This window comes from Loxodonta africana, chromosome 3, assembly GCF_030014295.1.
Source record: "Loxodonta africana isolate mLoxAfr1 chromosome 3, mLoxAfr1.hap2, whole genome shotgun sequence".
Lineage (NCBI taxonomy): Eukaryota > Metazoa > Chordata > Mammalia > Proboscidea > Elephantidae > Loxodonta > Loxodonta africana.
The window spans coordinates 208427981-208440586 of record NC_087344.1 but is presented as its reverse complement, the minus strand read 5'-3'; the positions used below and the strand labels follow the sequence as shown (position 1 = coordinate 208440586).

Sequence of the window (12606 nt, the reverse complement as noted above, 5' to 3'; positions counted from 1 at the left end):
GCCTATGTTGGCCTTTTTCTATCCTGCCAAACACCTGTGACTTTGTTACATCCTTGGAGGCTTTTCCCTGGAGCCATGTCCATGGACAGGGGTTGCCGGGGAGAGTTCCTAGAAATAAGGGTTGCTACAAGACAGTGATGAGGGAGGAGAGGCAGGCAGCAATGGAAACCCCGTAGCCGTCTGTCCTGATGTCCCCAGGCCCCTCCCAAGGCTCTAGAGAAAAACATCTAAAACAGTGGTGTGCAAGCCAGGCCTCAATTAGAATCACCTGTGGAACTTCTAAAATTCCTGATGGCTGGGACCCCACTCCCAAAGATTCAATTGGTGTGGGGTGGGCCTAGGTCAAGTAAAGGTGGCCCAAGTGATTTTAATATACAGCCAGAATTGAGACCTGCCGATCTAAATGAAGAGTGGTTCCTGAACTTTAGCATGGCATCAGAATCACTTTGTGGGCTTCTCAAAACACAAATTGGTGGGGCCCACACCTAGCAGTTCCAATTCAGTAAGAGTAGGCGCTCAGCTACTAACCAAAAAGTTGGCGGTTCAAACCTACCAGCTGCTCCGCTGGAGAAAAGACCTGGCAATCTGCTCTCATAAAGGTTTACAGCCTGGCAAACCCTGTGGGGCAGTTCTACTCTGTCCTTTAGGGTTGCTATGAGTCAGAATCAACTCAACAGCACTCAACAACAAGTTCCCAGGTGAAGCTGATGCTGCCGACCCAGGGACCACACTTTGAGAACAAATCCAAAAGTTCTTTCAGAGGAAAATACTTTAATAAAGTCAAGTATTCCTTGAAAGTGTAAAAACGGTACACACAAAAGGGCACAGAAAGGCTGGTCTGTGATTAACCACCGGCTGTTACTGGTGGTGCAATGATTAAGCACTGGGCTGCTAACCAAAAGGTCAGCAGTTGGAACCAACCCACCAGCTCCATAGGAGAAAAGACCTGGCAATCTCCTCCTGTAAAGATTACAGCCTAGGAACCCCTATGGGGCAGCTCTACTCTGTCTTACAGGGTTCCTATGAGTCGGAATCAACTCGGTGGCACACAGCAGCCATTAATGACTTACTGCAACCTGAAGACCATTTCTCAATTTTCGTGTTCCAAGTTTTTAGTTTAATAGAGTTCTTATTTGCTTTTGCAAAATAAGAATGATAAATATCATCCTAATTACACAGTTGCAATAACAGCACTATATAAAGTATTTAAGAAATAGTTAAAAGAATATACACTACATGATATTAAAGTATTATGCAGTCCAAAAGTAGGCAAAAGTGGATAGTCAAAAGCCACCATCTGACTCTCGTAACTCACCAAAAACCATTTGTCTCTGTAAAAATATATGCTACCCCCTGAAATCATCTCCTTTGGTCCCGTGCCATATGCATAACCTAGCATTTCTTACGTGTTTTTTACTTTGAGGTTGCTGGTTGGTCTTGCAGTGGGAAAGAGGAAGAACAAAAGATTGACCCCAGAAAGGAAGAGTTGACACAATGTAGTTTTACTGAAATTAACTTGACATAGTTGCTTACTCAGAAGTTCATGGACTTGTCTCTTCTCCTTGAAGGTATCGAGAGGTTCAAAGGCCAGTACTTCCATAGCCGCCAATACAAGCACCCAGAGGGATTTGAGGGGAAGCGCATCCTGGTGATTGGAATGGGAAACTCGGCCTCAGATATTGCTGTGGAGTTGAGTAAGAAGGCTGCTCAGGTGCGATGCTCTCTGCTTACCTCGTACCATAGAGGAAAGAGGAGGGACACATTGGAGAACCCCAGCCACACAACTGAGGCTCCGTTACTCATTAATTGGTTATAGGTTGCCCGCCGTGGTATCATAGGAAACCTGGAAGTCAAGAGGCCAAAGTTTACCTCCCATCTCTGCTACTAACCAGCCATGGAATCTAGAGCAAGCCATTTCATTTCTCTGAGCTATGGTTCCTTCATTTTCTAAATGCGGAGTTTGGACCTGATGACTTTCAGTATAAAAAGGCCTTGTTTCTACCCAGGGGACTTAATGAGGAGTTGATCTGCTCATATTTTGGGGGTGCAGTACAGTGGTTAAGAGCTCAGGCTGCTAACCAAAAATTCAGCACTTTGAATCCACCAACCAATTCTTGGAAGCCCTATGGAGCAGTTCTACTCTGTCCAATGGGGTCTCTGAGTCAGAATCGACTCTGTGCAATGGGTTTTAGAAGTTTAGTGCATATTTCAATTATATTTGAAATGTGGATAATCCTTGATTACTGAAGGATCAAAAAAAGAAAGATTACATAAATAATAAAATTCCTGACCAAGATTATACGTATTTAGGTGCTCCCTGAGGTCTTCCAACCTCTGTCAGCTTTGCACCTGCTCAGGAATGACACCAGCTGAGCTACCAAGGAGGCAGATAGTATGAAATGTAGGTCATGCTGATAGAGAAGACTGGAAATAACAGAAAATAAAATGCTTCTGGAAGGACAGACATAGGCAAAGATGGAAAAATAGCTAAGGTTCCTTTCCCCCAAACATTCCCTCTCTCCAGGGCCCTAAACCCAGGAGTCCTCTCACTCTCTCACTAGCCTCCTCACCTGGTAGCTTCTGGCCACATGGGACTGACCATGGCCATGACCCACAACTCCTCACTTGGTAGCTTCTGGCCTCATGGGACTGACCATGGCCATGACCCCACAACTCCTCGCCTGGTAGCTTCTGGCCTCATGGGACTGACCATGGCCATGACCCACAACCAGCAAACTTTCCTGTCCTGAGTCTCAGGTCCCCAGGGCCCAAGATACCCAGCAGTAAATGTGATAAGTAAACATGGTTTCTCCCCACCAGGTTAATAAAGGGGTTACACTGGCACTTCCCAATGCCATCTAACAGCCAGTGCCAACCAGGGGACCGAGCAGGTCACTGATACCAGAAAGTGGGATACTAGACCCAAGGGATCCTCACCCTCTTTGTGAAAATAAACCAATTTTCACTTTTCAAAGCTTCAAGACCTCAGTGTGAAGAGCGAGTGGGAAGGCACTTACAGTAGAGTCCTGGAGCTCAGCAGAGTCCAGAGGTGAGAGGAGCCACTGGCTACAGTCTCCTTCCTGCTGGAAACACCTGCAAAGCTTGAGGCAGGAAGTAGGATGGAGTAAGACGTTAGGAGCCAATTTAGCAATTGCCCAAGTGAAGATTCCTGCTTGACCACTAGATGTCGTCAAGTCAGTGATTTGGACTTAGATATTCCAAAGAGATCGAATCTTGGCTTCCAGGAGCCGATGCCTTACATGGGTCTTGCTATGTAAAAATCCTGCCTATTAACACACTCGGCTGCTAACCAAAAGGTTGGAGGGTCGAGTCCACACAAAGTCCTGGTGATCTACTTCCAAAATTCAGCCACTGGACACCCTATGGCGATCAGTTCGACTGTGACATACATGGGGTCGCCGTGAGTCCGCATCAACTCCACAGCAACTGACGGCTTACGGTGCCATATGCCCCCTCCCCTAGTCTAAATTTATAAAGTAATAGTGAGCAATGCTTATCATTTGCCAGGCAATCTTTTAAGTACTTTACATATATCATCTTACTTAATCCACAAAATAGTCTCCCATGAGGTAAGTGCTATTACTACCCTCATTTTACCAAGAAAGAAACTGAGGCAGAGAGGTTGAAATTTACTCACCCAAGGTAACACAGCTAATAAACGGTGGGCTGGGATTCAAACCGAGGCAGTATGGCTCCAGACTCCATAATGTTGAACTCTGAAGTGGATCCATTTGCTTGCAAAGTAAATCTCATATGAAGCTGTTTATCAAGGACAGCCAAAATCAAATAACTCAGAATGGTATGCAGATATGGGACAAGCAATTCAAATATACATTTTGACAGTGGGGGGAGTAACAGTAAACTCAGTAAAATATACATTTGAAGAGATTTAAATGTATATGATGAGAACAAGAGAAACTGAGTAAACAAGGTAAAGAACCCAGCTGGAAGGAAATTCAAATGTGCACTTGAAAAGAAAGACAATTGCAATATGTGTTCAATTTTTAACTTTTACAATATGTAAGGTCGTTTTAATTATGGAAGGGGGCTGATTTTCCTTGTCATTCCTCCTCCACGGGTATACAGACTCATATGTTTATGCCTCTATAGTCATTAGGCTATCATCATGCATTTCCAACCATTGTAATTAACATTTCCAGTGATTGTAATTGCTTCCCTTCACCAGAGGAGAAACTGGAGGCAGGTGGACCCGGTGAAAGGAGGAAGAAGAGCCTTTCTGTAAGCAGCAGCAAACCAGGATTATAAACACGGTAGACTTGTGGATCCTATCATCAGTACTGGCCTAGAGATTTTTCTCCTGTCTCCGTGAGGTGCTCAAGATTTTGCTATAGACTGCACTCTGTCAGTTACACAACACTGACTTTTATCATAAAAGCTAGATACCCCCTTTTATGATAAAGCCACCACAGAGCAGTGAAAACTAGGAGGTACTTCACTCTTCTAATCTTAGCTTTTACGGGGTCATACATGTGATACATCACCAGCATAGTAGATCACTCCCAAATGAGACAAATGCCCTAAATTCACCTGCATTCTTTTTTGCTTACCAGGTGTTTATCAGCCTCAGACAAGGGTCCTGGGTCATGAGCCGTATCTCTGACGATGGCTATCCTTGGGACGTGGTGTTTCACACCCGGTTTAGCTCCATGCTCCGAAATGTCCTGCCACGAATGGTTCTGAAATGGATGATGGAACGGCAGATGAATCGGTGGTTCAACCATGAAAATTATGGTCTTGAGCCTCAAAACAAGTAGAGTTTTTTAAATTGTTTTACAGTATACTCATTGGTAAACAAGGTTGTCCAAAGGTGCCTGTCTTTGCAAAACTCCAGATTGCTAACATGATGGTTTGTACTACAACCTAGAATAAATATCATATAGATCCTGGAGTTTGAATACTAAGTTTGTTCTTTGTGCCTTCCAAAAAAAAATGTTTAAGGAGAAGTAGAGATGTTATCAGCTGCTCCAGAAAGCAGAACTAGGATGATCGAATAGAGCTTTACCAATACCCAAAGCTGTCCAACCCTGGAGAGCGCACCTTTGAGAGATTGTGACCTACTCTTCAGAGAAGGTATAGAGATTCTTACTTGGGATGAAAAGTTTTTCTAGAATCCCTCTAAGGTCCTTCCTACTCTGAGCTTTCATGGTCATGATTTACATTGAAAGTGCAGGAAAAATGTGCCCCAAATTCTTGAACTGATTGTTTATACTTTGTCTTGTGTTGTTTTTTAAAGTTTTATTGTGGTTTGGGTGAAAGTTTACAGAGGAAATCAGTTTCCCATTCAACCATCTATACACATTTCGTTTTGAGACAGTTGCAGTCCCCTCAATGTGGCAGCACTCTACCCACTTCCTCCCTGAGTTCCCTGTTTCCATTCACCCATCTTTCCTGCCCCTTCCTGCCTTCCAAACTTTGTTTTTGGGCAAATACTGCCCTTTTGGTCTCATGTGGTTACACGTTCCTCACAGACGTTATTGTTCACTTATAGGGCTGTCTATTGTTTGGCTGAAAAATGATCTCCGGGAATGGGTTCAGTTCCAGGTGTGAAGGGAGTCTAAGGGCCATAGCCTCAGGGTTCCACTAATAAGATTGGTAAATCTGGTCTTTTTCATGAATTTGAACTGTGTTCTACATTTTTCTCCCACTGCGTTCAGGACCCGCTGTGAACCTGCTCAGAGTGGTCAGCATGATCATTTATACTTTGGCAACTCTGTACACCATCAGAGTTTTTCCCATGGGCAGCTTTGCAGCTTTTGAGAACACACTCGTTGCTTCTTTCCCAAAAGGCAGATATCTCTTGATCTCAAAGTTATACAGTGGTGAACTTGGAAACACAAGCAACATGGTTGTTTATTTTTCTTTAGTTGATAAGACTCATTCCTTTTAAAAAAACAGAATAGCGATTTGATGAAAGGGCATCTTTCAGCAAATACCATGTGACTGTGTATTCTGAGATATAAATTGCAATCATGTGGCACGTATTACTTTATAAAAGGGAAATGGTTCCCAAATCTACAAAAAAGGGAAACGCAGAAAAGTCAGCCCATCGTGCTCCATTATTTACACAATCATAAACACAGTCACCAAGGCTATCTGGGATCAGCAAATAGCCCAAACCTAGTTGTTGTAAATATTAACTTTATACTGATTCCTTTAAAAGCTTCAAAACTAATAGAAATTGACTTAATTGTGATCAGATAAAGTTGATACAAAACAGCAACATAGTTAAAAATGGTGGGTAGTATAAGACAGTAGAAACATCAATGGCCAGAATTATCTTCAAGTGAAATAATAACCACTAGAATAACCAGGGATTGATCATAGGCACTGGCATTTTGTCTAAGCCCCTGGGAGTATCTCCCTTTTAGAAATGTCTTTTATTTGCCTCATCTACGTATTTCCCTCTATTTTTTGAGGGGAGTGGTAAGAGAAAAAGTCAGGTAATTAGGTTTAGGACAGGCCAGCTAGTCAAGTTTTACGGATTTTTGAGAAACCCCTCAATTTTCAGAGCCACCCCAAAATAATACAGAGAGGGTTCAGAACTCCTCAGAAAATGATTCTTCTGGTGCTTTCTCCCGCGTATCTCAGATACCTTATGAAAGAGCCAGTAACGAATGATGATCTTCCCAGCCGTGTGCTTTATGGAGCCATCAAGGTGAAATCAAGAGTGAAGGAGCTCACAGAGACATCCGCCATTTTTGAAGATGGAACAGTGGAGGAGGACATTGATGTCATTATCTTTGCAACAGGATATACCTTCTCTTTTCCCTTCCTTGAAGATTCATTTGTTAAAGTAGAGAATAATATGGTCTCTCTTTATAAGTACATGTTTCCCCCTCACCTGGAGAAGCCAACCCTTGCGTGCATGGGCCTCATCCAGCCCCTTGGTTCCATTTTCCCAACCGTTGAACTTCAAGCTCGCTGGGTGACCAGAGTTTTCAAAGGTAAGGCAAGTGAATGACCGAGGGCTTCACAGCTCATTGGGTTCGCTCAGTAATGATTTTAGGTAAGACAGTTGTGGTCAACCTTGGCTGCTGTCACAAGATTGATGAAGAATTCAGATAACAGATATAGAGATACAGTAATAAACACCCCAAATCATCCTTTCAAAGCATTAGTTCAGAGAATTTCAACTGGCATAAAATTTTAAGTATATGCTATACTTTCTTTGAATCATGAGAGATCAGATTAAGAAGGAAAACATTTATGTCTCCTAGTTTTACCTATATGGTGTTTATAAATTCCTCAGAACGTGTGCAAATCGAGAGATCTAGGCCTAGTTCATACTTAACTCCAAATTAACTCTTAATACCTAAGCAGATCCCTACAAAGTTATAGAACTGTTGAAAGGTTTCTGTCTGAGCATGTGTAGCACTTCACTCTCCCCAGCAGCCCATGATCCCCCCACCCCCACCCTGAGTTCAATTCAGCTCAACAAAAACTCACTGAATACCTAGCCCTGTGCTGGGACCTGGTAGGATAGAGAGAAATTTAAACAGATCCTTTCAACATAGCATGGCAAGTGCTTTGATAGAGGAATGCATGGAATGCTATGAGAATAAGAGAAAGGGCACTTAGCAACAGCAGAGTGAGATAAGGAGAAGGGAGGTAGTCAGGGAGGAGTTGCTGGGGGGCTGAGCCTTCCAGGTGCAGAAAAGGGAATCGCCTGAGCAAAAACACAGAGGCATGCATTGGAGAATTACAAGCTATTCGACATTCCTAGAGCTCAGTGAACAAGGTGGAGAGGAGTGACAGAGAAACCTTGGAGAAGAAGAAAGAGCCAGAACACAGGAGCCTTGTAGGCCATACTAAGGAGCTTTGAATATAAAATGTAGACCAGTTCTTTCCCAAATCTGGCTGCACACAAAAATCATCTGGTGGGCCGGTGGGGATCCTGATTAAGTTTGGTATGAGGTCCTGAAATCCGTAATTTAGAAAGCTCCTCAGGATATTTTGATGCACAAAGGAGCCAACGAGGAGTTATAAGTAAGCAACAGATGTTATCAGAGTTACATTTTAAACAGACTATTTCAACAGAGGTTTTTGTTACCTAGCTGCCATGGAGTCAAGTAGATTCTGACTCATGGGACTCTATGTGCCTATGTTTTGCAGAGTAGACTGCTCCATAGGGTTTTCAAATCTCTGGCCTTTCAGAAGCAGATTGCCAGGCCTTACTTCCAAAGTACCTCTGGATGGGTCTGAACTGCCAATTTTGGGCTAGTAGTAGAGTGCAGTTCAAATCCGCCAGGTGCACCTTGGAAACTCTATGGGACAGTTCTACTCCATCCTATAGAGTCGCTATGAGTCGGAATCGACTCAACGGCACTGGGTTTTGTAGTAGAGAGCTTAACCATTGCACCACCCAGGGAGTGTAGAAGATAAATATGAGAGGGAAAAAGATTGGAGGCCCAAGACCAGTGAGGATATGGCTACACTACAACATAATGCAGCCTGAACCAGGGTAGAGAGAAACAATGGAGAGCAGAGATGTTAGAAACAGTTAAGGATAAAATCCACTGGACAGATTGACTGGTTCCAAGTGGAAACACTAGGGGTAGAGTCCAAGATGACTCCCAGACCCTTGGCTTTGCAGACTGGGTGGATGGCAGTGCTGTGAACAGTGAGGAGACACAGGGAAGAAGGTACACGTCTGGACGCGGGAGGGCTTCATTGATGAGCTCAGTTTGGGGCTCATTGAACCTGAGGTTTCTGATGGCTCCTTGTCCTGGTTGCCTAGTGGCTAAGCACTTGCCTGCTAACCTGAGTTTGACAGTTTGAACCCAGCAGTCGTTCCGCATTAGGAAGATGTGGCAGTCTGCTACCTTAAAGATTCCAACCTCGGAAAGCGTGTGGCGCAGTTCTGCTCTGTCCTATAGGGTCCCTATGAGTGAGAATTGACTTGACAGCAACTGGTTTTTTAGTCATATCCAGGTGCTACTGACTAGTTTTCAACATAAGTCTGGAGCTCCAAGGACCTTGTTGACTTCAGGTGGGATCACAAGCAAGTTCTCATCCCCACTACCTTAGTCCAGGAGACCTCAGCTCGCACAAGGCTAACTTCAATAACCTCTTAACTGGTCTCTCTGCCTTCAGGCTCACCTCCCTGGGGGCCATTTTTCCAAAATTCAGCAACCAGAGGAATCTTCCCACAACACACACTAATCTTGTCACTCCCTGCAGGAACCCTCTGCCAGCTTTCCATCACCCTCAGAATACAGTCCAAGCCACCAGACACGGCTTCCAGGCTCCTCACACTGCGATAATTCTCCAGCCACTTCCCTTAGCCCTCTCCACCTCATATTTATGCTGCAGACTACAACAAAGGCAGCCTCCCAGACAGGCACAAAGAAGGGCGCCCCTTGGAGCTCAACCCTGCAGCCCTGACTGGCAACATGATTAAACACTTAAAGTTTAATGTTAGGAATTAACTACCTGATAAAGCAACGACATGAAGTCAGACCCACTACTCAAACCAACCATTTGTTTTCTAGGCTTGTGTACCTTGCCCTCAGAGAGTACTATGAGGGCAGACATTATCAAGAGGAACGAAAAAAGAGTTGACCTGTAAGTATGTTAAAAAAAAAAAAAAAATCTTAACATAGGACGGTGTTTCTCAAAGTGTAATGATCCAGCTACCTATAAGAACCACCTGGCTTCTTGTTAAAAATGCAAATTCCTGGCCCACAACCCAGAGCAGCTGAGTCAGAATCTCTGGGGGGTAAGGCTGGAAATAAGCTTGACTGCTAACCAAAATGTTCACAGATCAAATCTACCAGCTGCTCCCTTGGAAACCCTGTGAGGCAGTTCTACTCTGTCCTATAGGGTCGCTGTGAGTTGGGATTGACTCGGTGGCAATGGGTTTGGTTTTTTGGTTTATCTTCTTTCTAGATGATTCTTATACACGCTACAGTTTAAGAACCAACTACTTAATGCATAGCAGTTGTACCAAAACAGGCCCTTTTTCCTTGACTTAATTTCATTTCAGTTTGATGTGACGCTGTGTCAGATTCCACTGCTGTCTCTCAGGCCACCCACACTTGTGGTTAAAGATGGAATGGGGGTGAGGAGGGTGGGGAAGAGGTGCTGATGGTGGCCTGAGTGTCCCTGGGAAGCTAGCTGGGGGATCTCCCATAAGAATAAATTAAAAGGTATCGGTGTGAAGTGAAGGTTCTGGAATTGATAGTTTGTGATATGAATTCTGGTTCAACAGTAATTAACCACCTTTGGAAAGTTGGGTCTTACATCACAGGAATTTTCCAGCCTGTGTAGGAGTTTTCCCATCATCAGTTAGAATTCTTCTTACATGTGTTGACCAGATGCTATATGCCAGCCAAAGTGCCAGGTACTTAAATAATTTAACTGGCAAATATTGAGCATATTCTCTGTGCCAGGCACTGAGCTAGGCTTTCATAATGCATTATCTCATAAATCTTTACTGCAATCCTAAGCATTTTATAATTCCCTAGAGACTTGCAGCTGCTTAATAAATACCAAATAAAAATCATAGTCATTAATTTGGCCACATTCCTAAAAGTTTCATGAATTTGCAACTCTTCATCTTACCGCCTACTTTCTGTCCGAGGCATGGGCCTTCCAATGGAATAAACTGACTTTCCACTGGAGATACATTCAAAAACTCATTTTCACTCCCTCATTCCTTTATTTTTTCAGCAGCTATTGAACATCCAATATGTTTATTTAACTGAAAATGTTTTGTGAATCTGCCTTTTTCATTTTCTTTATTAAGATTTGGAGAGAGCCAAAGCCAGATTGTACAGACCAATTACATTGACTACTTGGATGAGCTCGCCTTCGAAATTGGTGCTAAGCCAGACATCCTCTCTTTCTTGTTAAAAGATCCTAAACTGGCCATGCAACTCTACTTTGGACCCTGCAGCTCTTATCAGTATCGCCTAGTTGGGCCTGGGCAGTGGGAAGGAGCCAGGAATGCCATCTTCACTCAGAAACAAAGGATCCTGAAGCCTTTAAAGACTCGTTCTCTGAAGGCATCCTCCAATTTCCCGATTTCCTTCCTGTTGAAAATCCTTGGGCTCCTTGCAGTTGTTGTGGGCTTTTTCTTCCAGCTACAGTGGTTCTAGTCTGTCTGCATAAAGCTTTTGTATTTGTCAGTTAGTACCTTTTAAGGAAAAACAAAAAAGAAAAATATTAAATCTACATTCCAAAGTTTAGAGTTAGGAGGGACAGAGTGAGAAGGGTAACTGTGGAGAGTTAGCAGAATTTGGTCTATACGTAAAATCATAAACTGTGTCATGGAATTTCTTTGCCATCCTACCCTTCCCTCAGGCTAACTAAGCTCTCCAAAAAAGAGGACAAAATAACACTGGCCCAGGTAAATAGTACTGCCAGTTCTGATATATGGGAATCATGTAAAAAATGAAGTATACAGAACAAAAAGCAAGTCCACGGTTTAAATTATTGGATAGTTTTAATTGTGGGTCCATATTTAAAATCCTGCATGATGTCCTTGGTGGTGTTTCTGTCTGGACTCTATTTGGTAACAAAGGTCTCAGATTTAAGTCATGATCCATTTGCCTGGGAGAGGGGGTCACACAGAAATACTGGAGAAAAATTAAGAGGCTAGACTTAGAAAATAGCAATGCGCAGATTTTTAGAGCCTCATACTGAAAGCTGAACAAATAGCCACATTTCTTATATCTTGACAGAAACACTGCTGTAAAAATAAACATGCCAGAAGAGCTAGCTGATACATATTTAGCACTTAGCATGGACCAGACATTGTGCTATATTCATATTATATGTATTATTTCATTTAATTCTCATAACAATCCTGCGAGATGGGTACAACTGGTATACCCATTTTACAGATGAAGAAACTGAGATTTAGTTGGGTAACATATCCAAGACCACACAGCTAGTATATGATGGAGCTGGGATGGAACTCATGTCTTTTAGAAATGAAGATCTTAACCTTACCCCATAATACTTACTTACAAAAATTTCCGTTGTTGATAAAGTACTTATTAATGGACTGTTTTATTCATATTCACCTATATGTTACTTTGGAGGCTCTTCACACAAAAAACAGTACTCTTGCAAATCTGATCTAATTAATTTTATTTGTAATTTTTGGGTTTACATTCCACCTGGACCTAAAAAGCATTTGAAGGAATTTACAATAAAAGATGTTGTTGTTATTGCTCCAACTCATGGCAATCTTATGTATAACAAAATGAAACATTGCCTGGTCCTGTACTGTCTTCATGATGTTTGAGCCTATTGTTGTGGCTATCGCATCAATCCCTCTCATTGAGGGTTTCCCTTGTTTTTTGGTGACCCTCTCTTTACCAAACATGATGTCCTTTTCCAGCAATTGGTCTTTCCTGGTGATGTGTCCAAAGTAAGTGAGTCAAAGCCTCACCATCCTTACTTCTAAGGAGTACTCTGTATTTCTTCTCAGGCTGATTTGTTCCTTCTTTTGGTAGTCCATGGTATATTAAACATTCTTCGCCAACACCACAGTTCAAATACAATAAAAGGTATCTATACATTAACATTTAAGATAATCGTGGACATTTTGAAATA

At 42.7% G+C, this 12606-nt stretch overlaps 1 protein-coding gene across 2 annotated transcripts in view; it reads left to right on the top strand.

The window, feature by feature from the left end:
* The window catches only part of FMO2 (flavin containing dimethylaniline monoxygenase 2), a 34271-nt gene extending 22088 nt beyond the window's left edge, over window positions 1-12183 (top strand). The window contains exons 4-8 of one of the 2 annotated variants that reach the window (XM_064282932.1): window positions 1569-1711; window positions 4593-4792; window positions 6631-6986; window positions 9534-9606; window positions 10790-12183. In XM_064282932.1, coding sequence (XP_064139002.1) covers window positions 1569-1711; window positions 4593-4792; window positions 6631-6986; window positions 9534-9606; window positions 10790-11141 — 1124 coding nt within the window. In that variant the 3' untranslated portion in view covers window positions 11142-12183. The remainder of the gene's footprint in view (window positions 1-1568; window positions 1712-4592; window positions 4793-6630; window positions 6987-9533; window positions 9607-10789) is intronic. The other variant, XM_064282931.1, reaches the window with a different exon arrangement.
* The last annotated feature ends 423 nt before the right edge of the window (window positions 12184-12606 follow it).